This window comes from Chaetodon trifascialis, chromosome 11 (genome assembly GCF_039877785.1).
Source record: "Chaetodon trifascialis isolate fChaTrf1 chromosome 11, fChaTrf1.hap1, whole genome shotgun sequence".
NCBI lineage: Eukaryota > Metazoa > Chordata > Actinopteri > Chaetodontiformes > Chaetodontidae > Chaetodon > Chaetodon trifascialis.
Window position 1 is genome coordinate 2148236 of NC_092066.1, and position 21111 is coordinate 2169346.

At 45.7% G+C, this 21111-nt stretch overlaps 1 protein-coding gene across 1 annotated transcript in view; it reads left to right on the forward strand.

Moving 5' to 3' along the window:
* Nucleotides 1-21111, forward strand: part of myo10 (myosin X) — a 98200-nt gene that overhangs the window by 26779 nt on the left and 50310 nt on the right. Inside the window, exons 2-3 of the mRNA XM_070973643.1 lie at nt 7470-7568; nt 16550-16708. Coding sequence (XP_070829744.1) covers nt 7470-7568; nt 16550-16708 — 258 coding nt within the window. The remainder of the gene's footprint in view (nt 1-7469; nt 7569-16549; nt 16709-21111) is intronic.

Genomic DNA, 21111 nt, shown 5'->3' on the forward strand with positions numbered 1-21111 from the left:
CGGCACAGGATTTTTAACAAAAAACCGTCACCCACCACCCACAGCTCAGAGCAAAGTTTGGAAAAAGCCTCTTTACCCTCTGATGAAATTACATGTCATGTATCATGAGTTCTAGGCTTCAGCACATCGTCTCTGTTTAGGGTAGAAGTGTATGTGGCTCTGCTCACTGAGCTGGTTGGGTAAGTGCTATGTAACATATAATTAAGGGGTATTAAGGTCTGGAAATTCAATGAGGGGAGCAGAAGTGAAGGCAGCAGTTATGATAGATGATGTGTGTGTTTTCTATAGATACAGCTCCTGTCTGGGACGTCATGTACTGAAAGGGCTCCAAGTTTCTTTTTCATGTTAAGGCTTCTTAAGAAGACATTCGCAGTTTAACAGTGTTTCACCCAGAGCTGTGCTCCCCCCTCAAACTACTAGCAAAGCCATGTATGCAACAAGTCTGTCAGGCTCCAAACTAGCTTTCAGACTCCGTTTGAGAATCGAGACTTCAGTCCTAAGTGGATTAAAGAAGAATCTAGTTCCCAAAGATAACTGGAGACAAGAGCACAAAGGAGCTGCCTCCAAAAATCAGATTAAAGCGAGTTTCACTTCACAGAAACACGTGTCCACATAATGAGGACGGACTAAAGCGTTAAACACTGAATGTGGAGTCTGAGGTGCAGCCATACAGTAACATCTGCGTGTCTGTTAGCTGTTGGTTGGCTAACGATACCTTCAATACTGTGACGCTGAGAGACATTCATGATCCCCAGAGGAGGAATCCTGACGTCTTCAGTGATCCCCGATGTGTTAGTTCAGATCTCGTTCTGAGATCGAGATCGAACAGAGAGTCGTTGTGTTGACAGTGAAGAAGGCATGTGTGGCATGGTGTGTGTGCAGCCTCGAAACAATAAGCCTGCAGACATGCAGTGGATGAGGGGTCGCTTTTATACTCGCATAGGGTCACCGTGTGTGTGCTGCTGTGATTTTTACATTTGGAAGTAAATGTTTGGCTCCATGTTTGTTGTATGTTTATGAATCAGTTTGCATGTGATCACGTGCATGAGTATTATTCATGTTTGGATGTTGATGTGTATAGTGTGTGTGTGCAGCTGTGCATGCACATCCTGTGAGTGAGAGATGTCTGTGTTAGCAGATAAATGTGTGTGTGTGTGTGTGTGTGTGTGTGTGTGTGTGTGTGTGTGTGTGTGTTTATTTCGTTGTGTGTGTGAGTCATTGTGAGGTTTTCCCAGACCTTCCCAAAAGTCAATACAGCAACCTAATCAGTTCCCACAATCCCCTGCTCTCCCTCTGTGTGTCCAGCCATTCGAATCTAAATAATCTCTGCTGCTGGACTCGTGCTGATTGGTTCTCCACAGAGGCTTTGTGAGGTGATTGGTCCGTGCCGCATGCTGGAAAAAGCTTGAGGTCAATTTGCTCTTGTGGACTTCGTTTCCCACTAAACGCTGGTGTGTGATTGTTTGTATGTGTCGTCCCTCAGTCGTCACAGGGGAGCACGCTCGACACTTTCCCTTTTCTTTTTGCTCTCAAGAAGCAAATTCTGCTGCTGCTTTTGCAAAGGTCTTCAACAGTTGGATGTGAAGTTGGTCCTGCTGCAAACAGCTGGGAAGTGTGAAAAAGGTGCTTTTGAAGTGAAGAACTTAAAGTAAGCTTTCATTTTTTAAATCTTGCTCTCTGTTGGCTGGATGAGAGCCAGACAAATAAAAAACACACAGGTGAAGTGAGACGTTACTCACTTTGACCTCAGTCGTACTCAGGAGTTCCCTTTAAAAGTTAATGATTGATCCGCCGTCCTGTTCTTATCTCCCAAAGGCAAACCAAAACAAAAGGCAGTGATACTGCTCTCTGCAACACGCTGCACTGTGAGCACGACTGCAACAATGGAAACGGTCAGTACCTGCAGCACTGAGGCCGTCTCGCACAAAGACGCTGTGATAAAGGCGTCTGTGTTTGCTGCCCGTCTGCTCGTCTGTGAAGTAAAGGCTGGACGAGCCTCCGTCTTCTTGGCATTTAGAAAACCACCTGTGATAACAGTGACTGTTATATTTGTGGGTGTCAGTGTCAGCAGGTGCCTCTCAGAGACCAGTGTTTTTCAGCTATGAAGACTCCATACGTCCTCTTTGATGGCTGGATGTTTGTGAAATCACATGACGGTTTTTGGAGAGGTTTCAAGGACTTGTGGGTCATGAAATGAAGAGAAACACCGAGCACACCTGCACTCAAAGAGTCAAGATCAAAAAACCGGTGTATAAGCCATTCACCCCCCCTTCAAACATCAGATAAATGGTGCGTGACACGCCGCTTCTGATCCACCGTTCACCTTTGAAACTGGTGATTTTGAAAGTGCTGCTTGACTCTTTTATTTTTTCGACCATCTTTTCTTCTCAGCCTGACGTTTGAAGGAGGCTGCATGATGAGCATGTGGGACTTGTACAAACAAGAAGCAAATAATCAGTTTCACTCAGCTGACAGAGAAAGCAGCTGTTCTACAGGTGGAGGGAACTGAACACAAACTCTGCAGGAATATTAATGAATACAAAGCAAATCTAAAATTGTCATAAATTGTCCAAAATTAGGATTTAAATCAGGGAGTAGGTGATCGCAGAATAAGTGAATCCAACTAGGAATCTGACCAGACATTTGAAGGAACCTTTGAGAACTTTTTCAGTCCTCAGAGCTTCTTCAAACATTACCAGTGCATTTCCACACAGAAAAGCTTGTGCCGTTGCTAATATTCAAACAATTTATGCCCAGTATGCTCGTACACTAACACTCAGCGCACTCCATGCGGACTAAACCAAACTATCCACATTAAAGCAACTGTGACGGTACGAATGAGGACATGTGAGGAAGAGATGCTCATATTCTCCAAAGGCCTAAAGCAGCTTTTTTCCGACATTTTCTGTGTCCTGTGTGTCCAAGAATCATGACGTCGAGTCCTTCAACTGCCTCAGCTTTGACCATTGGACTGAGTTGCTTGATATTGTTGTAGTTTGATTTGGCAAAGCATCCCCTGCCTAATAAAAAGCTGCAAGCAAGGAGTTGTTTTCTTCGTACACAGTAATTGTTTGCTCTTCACTCTGATGTTTTTACGCCTTCAGTCTGTTCTGAGCTGCGTGTAGAGCTTCTCAGTCCAGAGCAGAACCGAGCTGAGGCGGATCAGATCTGAGCAGACGCTGAGAGGACTGCAGCTGTTGCCGATGTGCTGCTTTCTCTGCGCGGCTGCTGTGGACGAGGTCAAAGTTCAGCAGTGGCAATTTGGTGTTCACACACTCAGTAGAAAACAGCTCGTTTGTCTCTGGATCAGTCCAAATATCCTGCATGTCCCTCTGTAAATGTTACTCTGCTGTCCTCACCAGCAGTGCGTCTACGTCAGAAGAATTAATCCAGGCTGCAGCAAAGAGTGCTGGTTCGCCAGGGCAGCAATGCATCATCTCTCAGAGAACATACCAGCAGTTGTGTTGAGTCACAGTTTTAATGCTCACAAAAAAAAGATGGCTGCACAGGCTTTCCCATTGAAGGCCGTGACAGAGCGGACGGCTGTGGTCGAACACAGGACTCCGTTTGTTACTGGAGAGGAAGTGGAATCTCTCAAACGAGGCAGCTGCTCATTCCCGACCCCGATGGCGTACGAACGCTCACAACACCACAGATCCTCGTTTTACCAGCCGCCCCCCACCCCCGCGTCCTGCAGCGAGAGCGTTAGCCACACATGTCGAGGTTACAGAGGGAAAATACGAGCAGGAGAAGGGTCACTGCCGGGGTTTCACTCCCAGAGCTTTCAGGGCATGAGGCTTGTGTTTGTGTTTTGGTTTCTGGCTGAGAGGAGGCGTCAGGACGGAGATAAAGGCCAGAAAGAAGCGTCTCTGGACAAAACACATGCGGCTGACTTGATGACCGAGGATGTTATTCAGCGGTGGACAGGCACAACTCCAACTCTCAGAGATGTGAATAGACTAAAAACCCTGACCACGCTTTATAGAGAGTAAACTGCATGAGGCTGCAGGTTCAAACCACCTACAGATGGAAATTTGAACAATTATGACGATAGAAAATCCCATGAAAGTGCTTTAAAAAGCAGCTTAATTTCACCAAAAGAGGCAGAGAGCAGCTCTGGAACAGCAGGGGTTCAGTGTTGGTGCAGGCTGTCTTATCAGCATCTTTCCCCAAAATATGTCCTCGAACATGACGTCTGCCCTCAGAAAATGATTGCTGACACAACATAGAAACCAAAACATCAGGTTATTATGAGGCCAAGACATTTCCTCACTGGATCCAAACACTGTGACTGATCCAGTTTTTCCTCTGAAGGATGTAAGATGAGGCTGGATAAATGAGGATAAGTTGTTTTTTTTTTACAGCGAGATGCTTAGATGTAATTCCCCAACTGTTTCTTTCCCACGTTAATAATCCAACCTGTTGAATAAGTCGTACTCTGACGCCTCTGACCCTGCTCTGTGAGAGAGTTTGCTCAGGTTTAACTGGAATGAGAGGCTCAGGGGTCTTACTGCTGCAGCAGCTGGGCCTTGAACCACAGCTCCCAGTCCCAGTCCGGACTCTTTAGCGCTCACGTGTTGACATTAGCTCGGCTGAGGCCCGGCCTCCTTTCATGTCTCTGCTTTCATAGAAAATCCACATAACAGCAGTTGTTTTCCAACATTATTTAAAAGTTGTTGGTTTTGTGTTGAGGGGGTTTGGAGTGTTTCGGGTCATTGAAAGCTGTTCTGTGTGTTTCCTGGTGGTTCATGAAATTTCTAGAGTATCACGGTATTTATTTGCAGAGCCTCTTTGGCACAGTGAACGCCAAAGAGCATTGGGGAATCTCAAACATTCATGCCATCAGATGGTTTGAAGCCCAGCTGGAGGGGATATTGGACTGAAGAACATAAATAAACCAGGAAGTAAGACTGTTTTCAGCAGGAACCTTCACAGCTTCAAATGGAGTGCTGCTGGGATTGAATCACGGCGTCTGAAATGTTTGACCATTTCTGGAGCTTTACTCCATCTTTGCAGGACAAATTTTAGTTTTTTTGTGAAACATTGAAACGTGGTGCAGAAGTAATTCTTAAACACATTGTGCGAATGCAACCAAATTTAGATCCACGTATGAAGTAATTTCACTTATTATTATTTCACTTATTTAAAATCATGCCCGTACGAGTTCTTTATCCGTTAACAGAGATGTAAACCTTTGGTTTATTTTCTGGGTCATTTTCTTTGGCCCATCGGAAAGTACAAACGAACTCTTTGATGTTCAAATTTCAGGCAATCAGCGGTGATGAATGAGGGAGAGGAGGTGAAGCAGGCTTCTGGCTCAGAGCCCTGGTTTAGATATGGGCTAGTAGCTCTGTAGGTCAGAGCGTGAGTGTGTGTGAAGGGGAGGAGGAGTGGATTAAGGGTGGAGGGAGGGACAGCACAATAAGATAGTGTACCACTGTCAGATGCCTCTTTCTCCAGCCTCAGCAGAGAGAGGCCGGCTGGCACACGCTGCCTACAAAGAGCATGGATGTGTGTGTGTGTGTGTTTAGCTGTGTGAGTGTTGGGGGGTCTTTGGTGGTAAAAGAGCCTCGAACAGTGTGCCGGTGGGAGGAGGGAGACCCCTGTCTTTCTTTCTCCACTAAAACGTGATCCGAGCGTCAGATTCCTCTGGTGCTGCACATCAGGAATGTCCATAAGGCCCGCGCTGGTAAACAGCACACGCCTTCTCTTTGTGCACGGCACAATGGAACATCTTCCTTTGTTTGCCTGCTTTTTGTGGCATCAAAGAGCCAGACAGCAGCCACTGTCAGCATCACAATGAAGTCTCTCTGTGTGCGTTTCTGTGTCTGCTTTACTTGTGGATATTACCTATGAATGGTAAATGGCAAGGCTGATATTATTCTGTATTTTTCTCGTTGTCAAAAAGTCCAAAGAAACGACCAAAACCAACAATGTGTTCATCATATTCGTTCGTCTGTCAATGCTTTGTGACGCATCTATTCTGTCCTGTGGCCCACTGCCTCTGAATCCTTTCTAATTTGCAAATCAACAGAGTAAAGAGAGACGAGTCCGTCCTCATCAAAAGATGAGTTCATTCCTGAGTTTCCTCTGAGCGTCAGATTTATCTCTCCCCAGGAGATCCCAGGACCTTTTGAATGGTTTGGTTTCCCTCTTCAGAGAGGACAGCCGAGGGTTTAGAACAACAAACAGCTTCCCTCTGATCCACTGCTGACACTGCAGACCTGAGCTTTGCTCTGTGTGTGTGTGTGTGTGTGTGTGTGTGTGTGTGTGTGTGTGTGTGTGTGTGTGTGTGTGTGTGTGTGTGTGTGTGTGTGTGTGTGTGTGTGTGTGTGTTACTCTCCATCCATTCATCCACTAACTTTTTCCCAGCCAGGTGCCCCTCTCCGCCACACCAGGGCGACTCTGTCAGAATGAGGGCTTGTGGGTCAAAGGTCACTCATGTGTCTGGTTCAGAAAGAGGAGGGGCATCTCACAAAAGTGCAGCGTTTGTTTTTCCCATTAGCATTAGCTCGTCACGCTAATGAACAGCGGCACATGTGGCTATGCGATTAAGAGGGAATCCACTTCGAGGGCCCCTCGCTTCTTTAGCTCAGTCGTATTTCAACAAGAGGAGCTTTGCAGAGTTTGGTGATACTCGTCTGAATTTGGTCGGTTTCCGCTGGATAACATCCAATCCTCAGTAACCATAAAAAGGAAGACAAAAACTGGAGGACAACTCCTCTTCTTTATGTATTTTAGTACTGTGGTCACATCCAAAGCCAAAAATATGGATAGACCAAGATATAAACCTCCAAACAAGACTGACTTTCTCCCAAAATTCCTCAAATTCTCTGCTAATTCTGCACAAACGCCACAGAGTGGGGAAACTCCAGTGATTAAACATCCAGCTGTCAGCTGAGGGGAAGCACTGTAACAACCAGCAGCAGTAAACTGGACAGGTCAGCAGGTATGAAAGTGTTCTCTGACTCTGCTGGCGGTCACTAAAAAGCATCCATAAACATGTGGGTTTACTGGCCTCCCGGGTGACTGCGGCCTGGCTGCAGGTACAGGTTTCTGAAACCAGGCCAGCTGAGGCCCTGCTGTTGGTCAGAGAAAGGTCAGTGCCATGATGATGCCGAGGTAACAACAGATTGGGCAGATACAGCTTCTGGTGCCAACGCTACGTGAGCCGTCAAAGATGTTTTCTCACTGATTTCTATCAACAGGAGGAAAACAACAAAGCTTTTCTGTTTCACAAACACATCCTTTCACGAACAACACAGAGCACACGTTTTCTGTGAACGTTGCATCGGTGGTGAATCTCGTGTGCTGCTTCCACTGACACTCTGTAAAACCGTTCAAAGGAAACTTTGTCAGGCTGATTTGGTCCGGTGTGCTAAACCCTGGATTATCTGGAGATGTTTTAACCCTGATCTGAAGTATTTGAGTAGTTTGGGTGAAATGAATGTTTTGTCCTCCCGCTGCAGGGTGACCGGGTGTGGCTACGCGAGGATGACCAGTACCTTCCCAGCACCGTGTCCTCGTGCTCTGGAGGGGTCGTCGTCTTCGCCACAGACTATGGCCAGGTAAGAACCTCAGGAACCTCAACCTGCATGTTGACTTCAGGGTCTCAGCTGTGGTTTGGACCCTCTCTTACTTCCTGTCTCTGATGTCTTTGGATTTCTGGTGCTGAACAAAGGTCAGACATGAGGCTCCAGACAGTAACAACACATGTCCGTCATCAGTTAGTTTGCAAAAAAGCACTTTTGTTGCTTGTAAATTTAGAAAAGGATTTCTTTTATCGCTGTTGTTTTCACACCACGTGTGGCCTCCTGACTAGTTTAAAAATAACAAATGAGAGACATGAAGTGAGGGAACCAAGACTGCAACCTAACTTCATTTTTTCAGTTTAGCAACCTACTAAAGCAGAAAAACAAGCCGTCACATGACATATTCACAGTGCTTCACGTGTTGAAGTAACACACAGGAGTGCATTAAAGGCCCTTCATTAGCTCTCTGTTTTACTCTCTGAGGTTTAGAGTTCCTCTGATTAACTGCTCGTGTCTGCTCCTCAGCTCACCTTCCTGTCTCTCCCATAACTGCCCTGACACTGACACATTTTTCGTAAACCTCCAAGAGAGCAACAGCTTAAAGAGGTCCACCCATAATTTTGGATCAGCTCAAGATGCAGCAAATCCCCTAAACCCCATATGGTTGTGCACTAGCTCTGCCGTCCATGTGAGCAGGGGCTTCTGTGTGTTTCAGGAATGAATCGACCCATCAGGCTGGATTTGCCTTCAAACATTTGGTTGTAGTTAGCTGTGATTTTTGGTCTTTAAGGTGTTAAAATCTACAGATTTCAATCGACTGTAAAGTGTCATGAGTGCATCAAGAAGTGTGTGTCCTCACACCGTGGAGATGTTCTGCTTTTGAAGCTTTGCTTTGACACCAAACACTAAAGCCGTCACATGGAAGAGGGACCAGCATCGAGGTGTGTAGTTATGTATGATTTCTACACACACATCTCATCTGGCCTGTAGAAAACACAGCTCTGCTATCAGCTGGTTTACGACTCCTTCATCACACTGAAAAGACTCTTTGGGTGTGTTTGTGAAGAGGTGTTGAGCATCGCAGTGCTTTCAGTCACAGGATGAAAAGCATCTTTTCAGCCTGCCATGACAGTTGGTGCTGTTGAGTTGACTCAAACAAACAGTTAGACGTGTTGATCTGACCCTCTAAAGCAGTTTTACTAGGGATGCTCGATCCTGGGCAGCACAGATAGGTGAAAGGAGCAGTTTACCGTGATGACTTGTTGAAGGTTTGCTGGTTCTCACAAACACCATAAGAGCCTGTTATGTACTATTCAATTGTTCCTGCACTATTCCTCTCTGAAATATGATCCACCGACCAAGTAGCACCAAATATGTGCTCATCTTGTTCTGTAGAACAAGTTTACTCTATAAAAGCACCACTAGTAATGCACCACTAATCGAGGTGACAAATATATTGTTCTGTCTGAAGCTGCTTCACAATAAAAGCCTCCTGCTGGTTTGCTTTCAGTGTGCAGCAGCAGCAGGCGTGAAAAAGATCCAGGACCATGGGAGTAAACCTAAACTCAAAGCCAGAGAGGTTCGGCTGAAGCTACAAAAGTACTGAGGACTGCGTGAAGCAAAATGTTGAAAAAGTCGTGCTTTGTCGGTAGTTGCTATATGAACCACACAGTTTAGAACAAGACAGCAGTTTGACTGTCGCAGGTCGGCCTCGGTCGGCCTCGGTGGGCCCTACAGGACCACAGCAGTGCAGGCCAGCATGGTTGTCCCCTTTCAGGCTGTAGTTGAAACTAGACTGCTACACAGATCCTGACCCAGAGCAGGCTGCAGGCTCTTTATGGATGACATTATATTTTGATATCTATCTATAATACTGCTTATCATCTGCAAATACCTTTAACACAAGCCTGACCTTAAATGAGTTTAGACAACTAAGTCTAAACTAAGTTAACCAGAGCCTTAAAATCAGGCCAACAAACAAGAAGCTGTGCGAGCTGTTTAGGTGGATTTGCTCTCCACCGGCCTGCTGTGCTGACAGCTTTAACAAAGACTTCCTGTGTAGCTGCCGAGCAGCAGAGGGTCACCAGCAGAAGACGGCCTTTAAATGTGAGCGCTGAGGGATTTAGGGTCATGTTGAGCCAGCGTATTGTCCTGAAGATTTGCTGGCAGATTAAGGCATTCTTATCTCCTGGCTGCGACTCACTCAGAGACTCTGTCCGAGCTGCTGGTCACTGAAGCTAATGACCCTCCAGCCTGAGCCTCAGGAGCTGGGCTTTGGTGTTGGTGTGTAGAGCCGGTGTAATGCTTCAGGTGATGCTTTGTGGCTGTTTTTAACCGCACTAATTAATGCTGCTCCGACTACAGCGCCACCATGAGGTTGGCATTTTTGCTGCACAGATGGCTTGGCAGTTCTTGGATGGATTGTTTGTCCAAAACTTTGGTTTGTGCCCAATTACCAGCAAAAGTAATGACACTCAACTTTGTGTTCAGTGCTAACAAACAAACTTCGCGGTTAGCTAAATGCTAACATGCTTGTTAGCATTTAGCTAACATTTTAACATTTAGCTCTGAGCTTGGCTGTTTTGTCGTCTCCCCTTCATTCCTTTTCTCCTCTTGTCTCTTTTTGTTTCTCATCCTTTTGTCGTTTCTCCTCTTTTATTCCTCTTGCGTCTTTGTTCTTCTCTGTTTGTGTCTCCCTTTTAATCTTTTCTGCTCCTCCTGTTTCAGTTAGTCTCTTCTTGTTTATCCTTTGTCTCATCTTCGTTTGCTTTGTCTCCTGGTGTCTCCTGGTGTCCTTCTTTTTGTCTTCCTTTCTTCAGTTCCCTTGTCTCTTGTCTTATTTTTTCTGTCTTCTTGTTAATGCTCTCTTTTCATTTTCCTCTCTCTTTCTTCATTTTTTACCTCGTGTTTTAGTCTCTCGTCCATGTGGACTCATTCGTCAGCTGTAAATACCTCTGACAGCGTTAATGATCGTGTCTTCACGTGTTGGTGGACGTCCAGACGGACTGGGAGGTTTTCATGTGTTCAGCTCAGAGTTGGGAAACAAAGGCAGCACGAGACCCTCACACTCAATCTGTTTAAGAGCTTTAGCTGTATTAGCATTAGCTGCTGAATCTCAGTTTGACTCCAGTGTACAGTATGTGGTGTGTGTCATCACCTCCAGCTGCTCATCAGGAGAATCATGGAGTCATGATGAAGTGTGTGGTTATTGGTTTGTGAGGACGTGTGTGTGGGTGTGTTTCTTTTGTGTCTGTCATGCTGTGTGTGTTTGTGAGGATTGTGTATGTGTGTTTTTGTCCAGAGATTGATTTGCATAAGTGTGTTTCTTTGTGTGAGGAGGTGTACTTGAAGGATTGTGTGTGTATCAGTCCTGTGCATGTGTGTGTGTGTGTGTGTGTGTGTGTGTGTGTGTGTGTGTGTGTGTGTGTGTGTGTGTGTGTGTGTGTGTGTGTGTGTGTGTGTGTGTGTGTGTGTGTGTGTGTGTCTGCCAGCCGTCTGTGGTGTGTAACTGGAGATGGACATCACCTGTTCAGCTCCGGAGCAGATGTTGGTGTTTGTGAGGAAAGCCAGTGCTGACCAATCAGAGAAGCACACTGCTATAACCCCTCCCACTGCAGTGTGTGTGTGCGTGTGTTTATGTCCCTGCTTTCATATTAATCTGTATGTGTGTGTGTGTGTATGTAGTTCATGTTGACATTGTAAATAGTAGATGTTGTGCTGTGTGTGTGTGTGTGTGTGTGTGTGTGTGTGTGTGTGTGTGTGTGTGTGTGTGTGTGTGTGTGTGTGAATATATATTTAGGTTTGTTTCTGTGTTTAGTAAAAACAGGATGTTTGCTGTATTTTCGAGGATCGTTCGTCCACCTGATGGACTTTTTATTTTATTCTGGCCCAAAATTTCTCCATATTCAACATTTTTGACCTTTCAGTCATCGTTAATTTACCTCAGAGAGACAACCAAGTCTTTATTTATTCATGTTAGCGACATTAGATTCATTGCAGACTAAGATGCTCTAAATGAAACTCAGCACTTCCTCCAGATGTTTCACATTTTTAGCCTCTCGGCAGCTCTGAGGCCATAATGTGATGCTTTTAATGTGAAACATCATTGCAGGAAGTGTTGAGTGTCGCTGACAGTGTCTCAGCTCTGGTGTCTGTGAGAATGTAATCTAGTCTGAAATCCATGAAATCTGCTGAGCGTATTATTGTTCCCAAAAGGATCATTTTAATGATGCTTCGATTTCTGATTCCCAGCTCTGGTCCTGTGAACGCTGGACTGTTGTGATGTTTGTGCGCTGCAGCTCGAAGTGGTTCATGCGCCTGTAGGTTGAGCGCGTGTATGTCGGAGGTCGCAGGGTTTCTCTCGTCTTGCTCGAGTTTCAGTGTTGTTGACGGCGCAGACAGCCTCCTCCTCCTGAGCTGACTGCAGGACAATGCAGCAGGAGATGAATGGAGATTCAAAGAGCAGCTGCTGCTTTTGATGACGACGACGACGATGATGATGATGTGTCAGGGGGTGAGGCTTGAGGCAGGCGGAGGGTTACCTGTTCAGCTCTCTGACAGAAAGAGTGAGGGGGCAGCGAGGGGGCGAGAGGGATCGTCTTTCCCTCCTGAAGACACAAAAAGAAGAGTTTCTGCTTTGATTTTCAAACTGATTGCCGACATGAAAGTCAGTCGTCATCAAATGTTATTGAGGTGTTCGATAAGAGCTGCAAGTGTTTGAAAAGAGTCTGTCTTCTGAGGCTAGTCTACAGAAGTCGAACCACATCAGAAAGTATGTGCATCTTTGATAAAAGATGGGGCTAAACTGCTTCCTGAACCCACTGTCCCAGTATCAGCGCTCAAAAGTCCGTCTTCGTTAAATGCTTCTTCGGCCTCTCACTGCACGTTTTGCTGGTTAAGCGTCTTTTAATTGCCTGAACATTAATGTGAATTCACTTTCCTGATCCACATAAGTAAGAACAGCAGACTCTATCCTGACTGATCCGGGAACAGAGCCTGTTGATCTGAGGGTACAGCAGCGACTCCCCCACCTCCTCTTCCTCTGTAGTGGTGCTGTCTAATGGCTTTGGTTCACAGAGATTTACTCCTGTTAGCATCTGTCGCTAGGCTTAGCGGCGGGCCCCACGGCTTTGTTTTCGAGGCGTGGACCCTCCTCATCTCCACAAAGACAACTGGACCAATTAGAAACCTAATTAGGCCACAGCCAAAGGACAGCCTGTCCTCTGCTGAGGCCTGCTGGGAAGGGGACAGTAATGCTATGAATACTGTCCATGACAAAAGGAGAGAGGGAGGCAGACAGCGTCCACATTCTGCTCAAAGCCAGGTCCATAAAGAGAAGGCTTTTCCAGCACCTTTGGTATGAACTGGAACAGTGGCTGTGACGTCGAGGACATGGTCGAGCTGACAAATTAACAACAGCAGTATCTGAAGCGATCAGCTGACGGAGAGCTGAATCTGTGTTTACAGTCGCTAATGTTCCTCTCCAGCACTCCTGCACTGACTGCACGTCTGACTGGAAACAGTGTTTACAGTGAACTGGTCCAACAAGTCAGTTGTCTCGCTCTAACTGTCCACCCGTCAGCGAACGTAAAGAGTTCGGCCTTTAGAACAGTGTCTCATTTCTTAAAGCAGTCCAGCCTGTGAAGAAATGTCCTTTAAGTGATGGCGTGGAGTGTGTTTAGTGATGTTTTGATGACCACAGAGACATAAGAGAGACACATCTCAGCTCATTTTGATTTTCATGCGTCTCAGGTAATGTTGTTTTTATCACCCGGACAGACTGCAGGAGTGATAAACCCTTCAGAACACGCAGGTTGTGAATGCAGCGCCACTGAAAAGACGCCATCGCATTTCATCCCTCTGAAAGACATTTCTGTGATGCTCAGTTTCCCCTGAAGCGTCGCTGAGGCTGGAATGTGACAAATGAGGCCTGGCAGGATGCTGGGGGGAGTTTTGGGGTGTTAATGTGTGTGTAGTGTGTGTTGAGTGTGTGTTGTGTGTGCAGGGTCAGATGTGATTGACTCCTCAGACAGAGACTGTCCTTCTTCAGGAAGAGTCTGCCCGAGTCGCTCTGTCAGAGCGGGTCAACGACCAGCTACAGCTGTGTGTACGTGTGATTTCCTTCATATTTTGGCTTTATTTCCTAAAGTTTGAGAATTTCAATCCCGAGTTCGTTTCAGATGAACTCCAGCTGATCATGGGCAGGTCGCTGCGTTCATAACAGCGATCGTCTTCATGTGCATTAACAGAAGTGACAGTAAAGCTACTTGCAGAAAGTCCCTTAAGTGCCTCACTGAAGTAACAGCTGATTATCCTGCTAAAATTGGACGAGGAGGATTGTCGGTTGCATACATGAGTTTTTCCCAGCCGCCCACGTGGCTGCAAGACAAATCTGAGGAACTTAACAAGATGAAAAAAAAAGAAAAAAGAAACCTTACTCCTACATGTTCATTTCTTTTGCTCTTCTCTGTGTTTTACTGGGCCATACTGCACAGATTTTGAGGCCATCGGAAAAGTGAACATCGCCGTAGTTGAAGCTGAGAACCTCAGGTGAGAGTACACCTGTGACAAGGGCTCGCTCTGCTCTTTCTACCCAGAAACCAACACGGTTGAAGTCTGAAGAATCAGACTGTACATGACAGAGGACGTCTTCAGTGTCCCTTCAGGCAGCAGAAATCCTCCAAACCCTTGAAGTGAAGTTTGATCCGTCCGCAGAGACGTCTGATGGTCTTCTGCAGTGATGGATCATTATTCTGAGCAGACCCCCCTCAGTGCTCCCTCTGCGTCCCCCTGCAGGCCGCGGGCCTCCTGCAGAGCGAGGATAATTTGAGGCCTTCTCTTAATTAACCTCTCTGGCTCTTGCCTCTCACGACTGGACTGTCCCCTGGTCTGAAAAGTCGGCTAATGTTGCTCGTGAATGGAAGGATCTCTGTTTCTGAGTGACTGGAGGAAGCAGCTTTAAAGAAAAACTTCTTTGGCTAAATGATTTGAGTCTTTCTTTAACTTTACTCCAAATGAAACTGAAGATAAACTGAATGACTTCAGTTGTTTAATAGGACATCTAATTGCATAAAAGACACTCACTTCTAAAGCTTCCAGAGCTCCTTTTATCTGAAGGACAAATGTGTTGGACTTGATTAGTCTGCAATCTGAAAACCAAATGATGGATACCAGGAACCTCTTCAGTGAACCTTTAACATCTTTCTCTCTCTAACTCTCTGAATATCTCCAGCTGATTCAGGACATTTTCATATCTCACTGAGAGCAGACACGTTTTCTAAGACAAACTGTCCTCTTTACTTGATACTGATGCTACAGTTGAGACTTGTGTTAAATGTTGTGACTGTAGTTTGAAGTCCTGACCTTAGCCTTTGCAGAGCCTTGAAGGCGAAATCTTCCTAAAAGGAAGACAGAAAACACTTCAGCACAGAACAGACAGAAGCAGAAAAAGCTGCTCGTCGAGACATGTTTTGCTTTTCTGCCTGGATTAAATGATTAAGTCTTTTAGTGTTTTTTCTTTTTCTGAAACTGATTTCTTCCTCATCATTTCAGCTTGTATTTAGGCTGTAGCTTAGCAGGGCTTCTGTATCTTTACGGGAGGTGTTGTGTCTTGGCCTACACAGACTGATATCTGAACGGTAGTTTGAATGTACGTGTAAAATGCAAATTAGCAGCCACAGCTGTGCATGTGAAGCTTAGCAGCATGCTGGTTAATGCACTGGGAGACGTTGTGGTTGGTCTTTCTTGAGAGATGCTTTGGGATAACAGGTAGCTTGTGTGTTAAACATAAACATATTGTAGGTAAATAAAACAGAAGGAGGTGAATCAGGGACATAATAAAGAGATAAATGACACCATCACAGCCTGATGAGACCCATCAGAGTAACAGGTTTTGAGATCTTTGTCTCGTCATTGTGGGACACAGCTGCTCAGCCTTGTCCTCAGACCCAGATGATAAGCAGCTGAAACCCCCATCCAGCTCCTGACTTGCTGTTTTCACCTGTCCAGACTCATATTTACCTCAGCTATCAGCCATATGTCACCTGTGTGGAAGGTGACATGAAATGTAAGCAGGAGAGGAAGGCTAATGTTCTGCCCAGAGGAGCCGACTGATGGGGTTTCAGTCCCGAGCCGTGCTTTGCTGCACAGCTGCAGAGTGTTTTAATGTCTACGTACATCTGACTTTCTGTCATCAACATGTGTATATGGTGTCATTTTTTACTGCTGATCTCCCCATTTAAGTCATGAAATCATGAAAATACCCAGAACTGAAGACATGATGTTGTAATCTTACAGCAGAATGAACTTTAATCCTCCTCTAATCTGTACTTTTACTCCAGATACTGCAGTACATGTTACTGCAGATACTTGTTTAGCCATAATCTGGATGCTGTGCCTGTGCTTGTTTTACTCAGTCAGTAAAGGATTTGATTTGTTCCTCCATCACTGACAGTGCTCTTACTTCACCTCCACCTGGCTTCACCCTTCTGTACATTTCAACCACTGATTTATTTTTACCGGCATGAATTTTTAAACGTTTTCCGTTAATACTCAGCTAACACTCGTGGACTGAAGGTGTGCTGTATCAGCCTGAGACCTGTCTCACCTCCAGACCTTCGTCCACTCTTCACGCTCCTCCAGTAACATGAGATATCATCTGTCAGTCAGGATGTTCCCTGCTGTAAATCATACACTTCATCTGTTCGACCAGTCATCCAGCAGTGCGTCACATCGTCTTCCTCGAGGAAATGACACCTGAACTTCAGTCCATTCGTACCATCTATGTGTAAGAAAGTATTAGCTGGTTCTAAACATCCAAAATCTTTTCTAATCTCCTCTTAGGAAATATATCGCTCTTACTCTTTGGACACCAACAGGGGAAGGTTGGTTACACAATGGCAGCCATCCAGAGCCATTTGATCCTCTGTTACTCAGCTTATCCTCTCATGAGTTCTGACATGTTTTCGTTATTCTTAACATGGTTCACACGGTGCATATCTCTCTGTTTTCTGATCCAGGTGTACACCTACAAGCAGAACGCGCTCACCCGACAGAAGGTGCAGCCCATGCACCACAGCAGCATCAGAGGGGTGGAGGACATGGCGACCCTCGAGGACCTTCATGACGGCGCCATCATGCACAACCTCTTCCTGCGCTACCAGCAGAGACACATCTATGTAAGTTCCCCACGAGCTGTGCCGCAAAAGACAAAGTGTATGATGAGAGGGGAGACGAGAAAATGACAATAAAGCAAACAATAAAGCAAAAATCCGGAGAGCAGTACGATAAACGTCTAAAACAAACAAAAATGAAAGTATCATGAGCTGTGTCAACACAGATGGAGTTTCATGATGCTCTTCACATAGATAGCTCCTCCGCTGGCTTCAGAGTAGGAGTTTGTGTCTCAGGTGAACTCCTTAAACTTCATTTAATGTCATATTCACACAGATCACCAAGCCTCACATCCATGTTGTTGCTTCTGGACCACATTTTGCTTCATAAACATGAAGATCAGCCCTGAAAATGACTTTCTGTAGATACAGATGAGAGAATATCAGATCTGATGAGGTGAGGGCGAAATCTGAGAACGGAGGGAGCCTCTGACATCAGAAGCCCAGAACAAACTCACTCCTATCTGCAGTATCAGCGCTCACGCTCGGCCTGTCAGGGTGCGCCGCCTTCTTTAAAAGCTCTGTGCAGGAATCTGCCACGTTTGGCTGAAGTTGCTCAATCGTTATGTAAGAGCAGAGATAATGGTCTAGACGCAGGCGGATAAGAGGCGGCAACGACTCAGAGAGCTCGTCTCGATGTCGAGGGATGCGAGAGAGGTCGCGTCCTTCTGGTGTGATCAGTGTGCAGCGATGCTCCCTGTGGACAAGCTGTCAACATCAGTTTGGCTTTCCGCCTCTGATGCATCACAAGCAGCAGACAGCGAGCGTTGAGCTCCAGGTTCACGGTGTGAAACACACGCGTGCAGCTGACTGAAAGGTTGTTTAACACACAGCACACAGCAGGTTAGTCTCTGAAACCTGTCTGCTTGTTTGTCACTTCCAAAGATGGCAGCACGATCACAGCGTAGATTAAATGCTTTCAACACAGAAAAGCCTTTTTCGAGTCTTTGAGGAGATCATTTTCTACAAAACAAGTCAAGATAAGTCACATTTTTACCTTTGAAATTAAGATTTTAGCCTAAAAGCTTCTTTCTAGACACACTAGTCTTGTTTTCTTTAGCACATCTGGATTATAGTGCAGTGTGCAGTCTCTTGAAATTTAGAGCTGCTGTAAATTTGCCTCCCTCACCTAAGATACATGATTGTCTGTAAATGACCTTCACTGTGTTTACAGTGTTTACAGATTTAGAAAAAAGCACTTCACTAGTGTTGAATCAATAGTTGTAGTAACTGTAATGACGGATAAGAGATGAACAGGAAACACACAAGACGAACAACAAACAAGAACTAAACACAGAAAAATAAGCAAAAAAACAATAAAACACAATAAGATCAGATTTAAAGTGGACAAGGCCATGACTGCAGGTACGTGCCTCAAACAGACCGCTTTGAACGTTCTGCAAAAAAAAGGCTAAAAGGTGAGTTAGGCTGACATTAAAGGACAACACACACTGACAGCACACAAGCTGCACACACACTGAATGTTTTCCATGCGAACCTTCACACCAGCGTCAGCACACGTCGCTGATCACATCCCCGCTGGCCTCTGAGCCGCACTGCCTGCTGTCTGCTCGCTGCATCCAGGACGTTTCTCGACAGGAGAGTGAAGTTTGAGGCCTCTTCTCTGGAAATGTCCGTCGGCAGGTTGCCGTTTAGTTGGATTCAAAGTCACATTCTTGTTGTTAGTCCTTTCCAGATCTTTGCTCGATTTCATTTTTTGGAATTGAATTTTAAGCTTCTCCAAAGCTCCTTTTTCCCTTAATTCTCTCTAAAACAGCCGATTGTGTCTCTGTCCACAGAAAACATAAAAGTCACTTTCTTTCTGTTGCATCAGATCTCTATTCTGAGCTCTTGTGGTTACGCCATGAGCTCTGCCAGCAGTCGTTTTAGACGCGGCTGTTCTTTGCTGTGCGGGGTGTAACATTTCTCTGAGCTCGAGCTGAACGAACGGTTCAGAATAAAAAAGGCTGCGGTCGTTTCATAACTGTTACACTTTAGACCTTTAATGCAAATCACTGCTTTTTAGCCAGAAAAGGGTTCGTGATGTTCAGCAGGCAGTATTCCAAAGACACCATTAATTATATACTCTAATACTTAATGGCTTTGTGCAGGTGTCACCTTTTCCCCCAAAACAAAGGTCTTATTTCTGAAAGATTTGCCTCAAATTACACTGAATTAACTGAGTATTTATGCAGGTGGTTGAATTCTGACATGTTTCCAGTTGTTTGAAGGTACGAGGACAGAACTGTGTGGAACGCCTTACCGTGCTGTGACTTCTAATCAGAGAAAACAAATCTAAGTGTTTCTTAGAGTAAACTTTCACTGTTCAGCCTGTTTTTGAGAGATTTAAAGTATCATTGGAGTTCAGCTTGTTTCTGATGTTTCCATGACTGCAGTGTTGACCAGGTGATGAAAAGCACAGGTGCTGAAAGCCAAACAAGTGGAGAGATTTTCAGCCTTTTTGCGTCCAGGTTAACAACCTTCACGGAGCTTAACAGAGCTCCTTGTTTTGCGGCCAAGGTTGCCAAGCTAGAGGGAGGATGAGACGAGTCTGGCTTTGTTTGGTTTGCCGCTCGTTTGAGAGGCTGGTATTCCAGTGGCAGCCTCACCGGGAGTTTGGCGGGAGCCGACGGGTCCTGGCTCGGCTCGGACGGCGGCCGTGTCTCCAAGCTGTGAGACAGAACAGTTAAGAGCATGTTAGCTTTGCAGCTAAACCACAGTGAGTCTGAAAATAGAGAGCATGAAGAAAAACACCCCGCTGCTGTTTCTGTCTGTGAAATATGTGATGATCGTTATAATATTTGTTCCCTCGACTGCAGCTGTGACCTCTGACCCTTTAGGGGTCTCTAACTCAGGACATTATATGTCTCTGTCCAACGAGCTAAAACACGTTTTGAAGATCTTTGTCCAAATTAAAGTTGGATTGAGTTTTTGGTGCCTCCAGAGGGAGTGTGATGAAAGTCCTCGTGTGATGTCACTCGAGTCAGCGTCATTAGAGTCTGACATAAACAAAAATAAAGCTGGAGGTGTGGAGTCTCTGGTTGTCTCTGGTTCTGCTGCCTGACTTTGATGTCTTTCAAACTGGGGGTGGAGTTGTTTTTTGGGGGAATCACTGGCAGCCGTCGTGGTCGGAGCATTAGCAGCAGTCAGAGTGGCATCGGGACTGGTGGTGATGGAGGTGATGGAGGTGTTAGTAGTAGTAGAGGAGTACTTTCACACTGATAAACCATCCTACTGAGCCACCAGTAAACAAAGTAATTAATTCCACGCTGTCCTGCTTTACACTCGGAGCTAATTATCAAACAAAGCAGCTCTGTTCAGCTGGTCCCGGTCACAGTAAAGGAGCCCATGAAACTCTCCTGTATGGCCCAGAAAACAAAGAAATATGTAGGACAAAGAGCTCCCAGCCATTGCGGTCTCGTTTTGTACTTATGGACTAATGAACAAACCTGACCCAGCACTTTCTCCAGCACAACAAGGTGGCGACAAAGGCAGCCTTGTGCTTTCTGCACGCATCAGCTGCAGTAACCTTTGACAAATGCCATCTCGTTACTTTAATCACATGTGAATGCTCCCTTATGGTCGAAATTATCCAATCAATTCATCACAGCTGCCCAATCTCCACTCTGACGCCGCTTTTAAAATCTTTCTCGGGCCAGAAGCTGCAAAGAGGGAAAATTAGAGGAGAGGGCCGTGAAGTGGGCCGTGGTAAACCGAAGGGAAGGGCTGAAAGCACAGGCCAGAGAGCCAACAGCAGTTTCGAATGCATCACATGTTAACCAGGATAAGCCAACTATCTGCTACTCACAGCAGGCTCCGAACCCTGTGAAGTCTCAGCTTTAAACAGGAGCCCGTTATCATCGTCTTCATGAACCATCTATGGCTCATAATACGCAGAAACAAGTGGACATTTAAAGGTGTTTCAGTCTTCACTTCAAGTAGAAACAGAGCCGTTATCTAACAGAGACTCTCGTCCCACACAGAGAACTTGAAATGATGCAGAATGCGAAGACAAAAAAGGTTTTTTAGGAGCTAAATGTTCCCGAGACAAACCTCATTAAATCACACTGGATGTGTTTTAATCAGCAAACAGATTCCAGCGACTTTCAAATGCTTTGCTCTCCACTGATGATCTCCTGGTGCCTCGTGTTTCTCTGCCCGTTGTGCTGCGTGTTTTGGCTGAAAGAAGTGACCTTTAGGGTGAGGTCGCAGGGGTAATGCAGCGCGCAGAGTTTAGACACAGGAACTCTGTGGGCGAAGCACAGGTGAAGCTCCTGACGTCCTGGCACGCTTCTTAGGTTCCTGGAAAAGTCCCTGCGGTGAAAAGGGGGCAGAGAAAGGTGAGGTGACGGACCAGTACATGAAGTCAAATGCATCAGAGCGAGGGGCCCGGTGTCTTAACCTGCCAG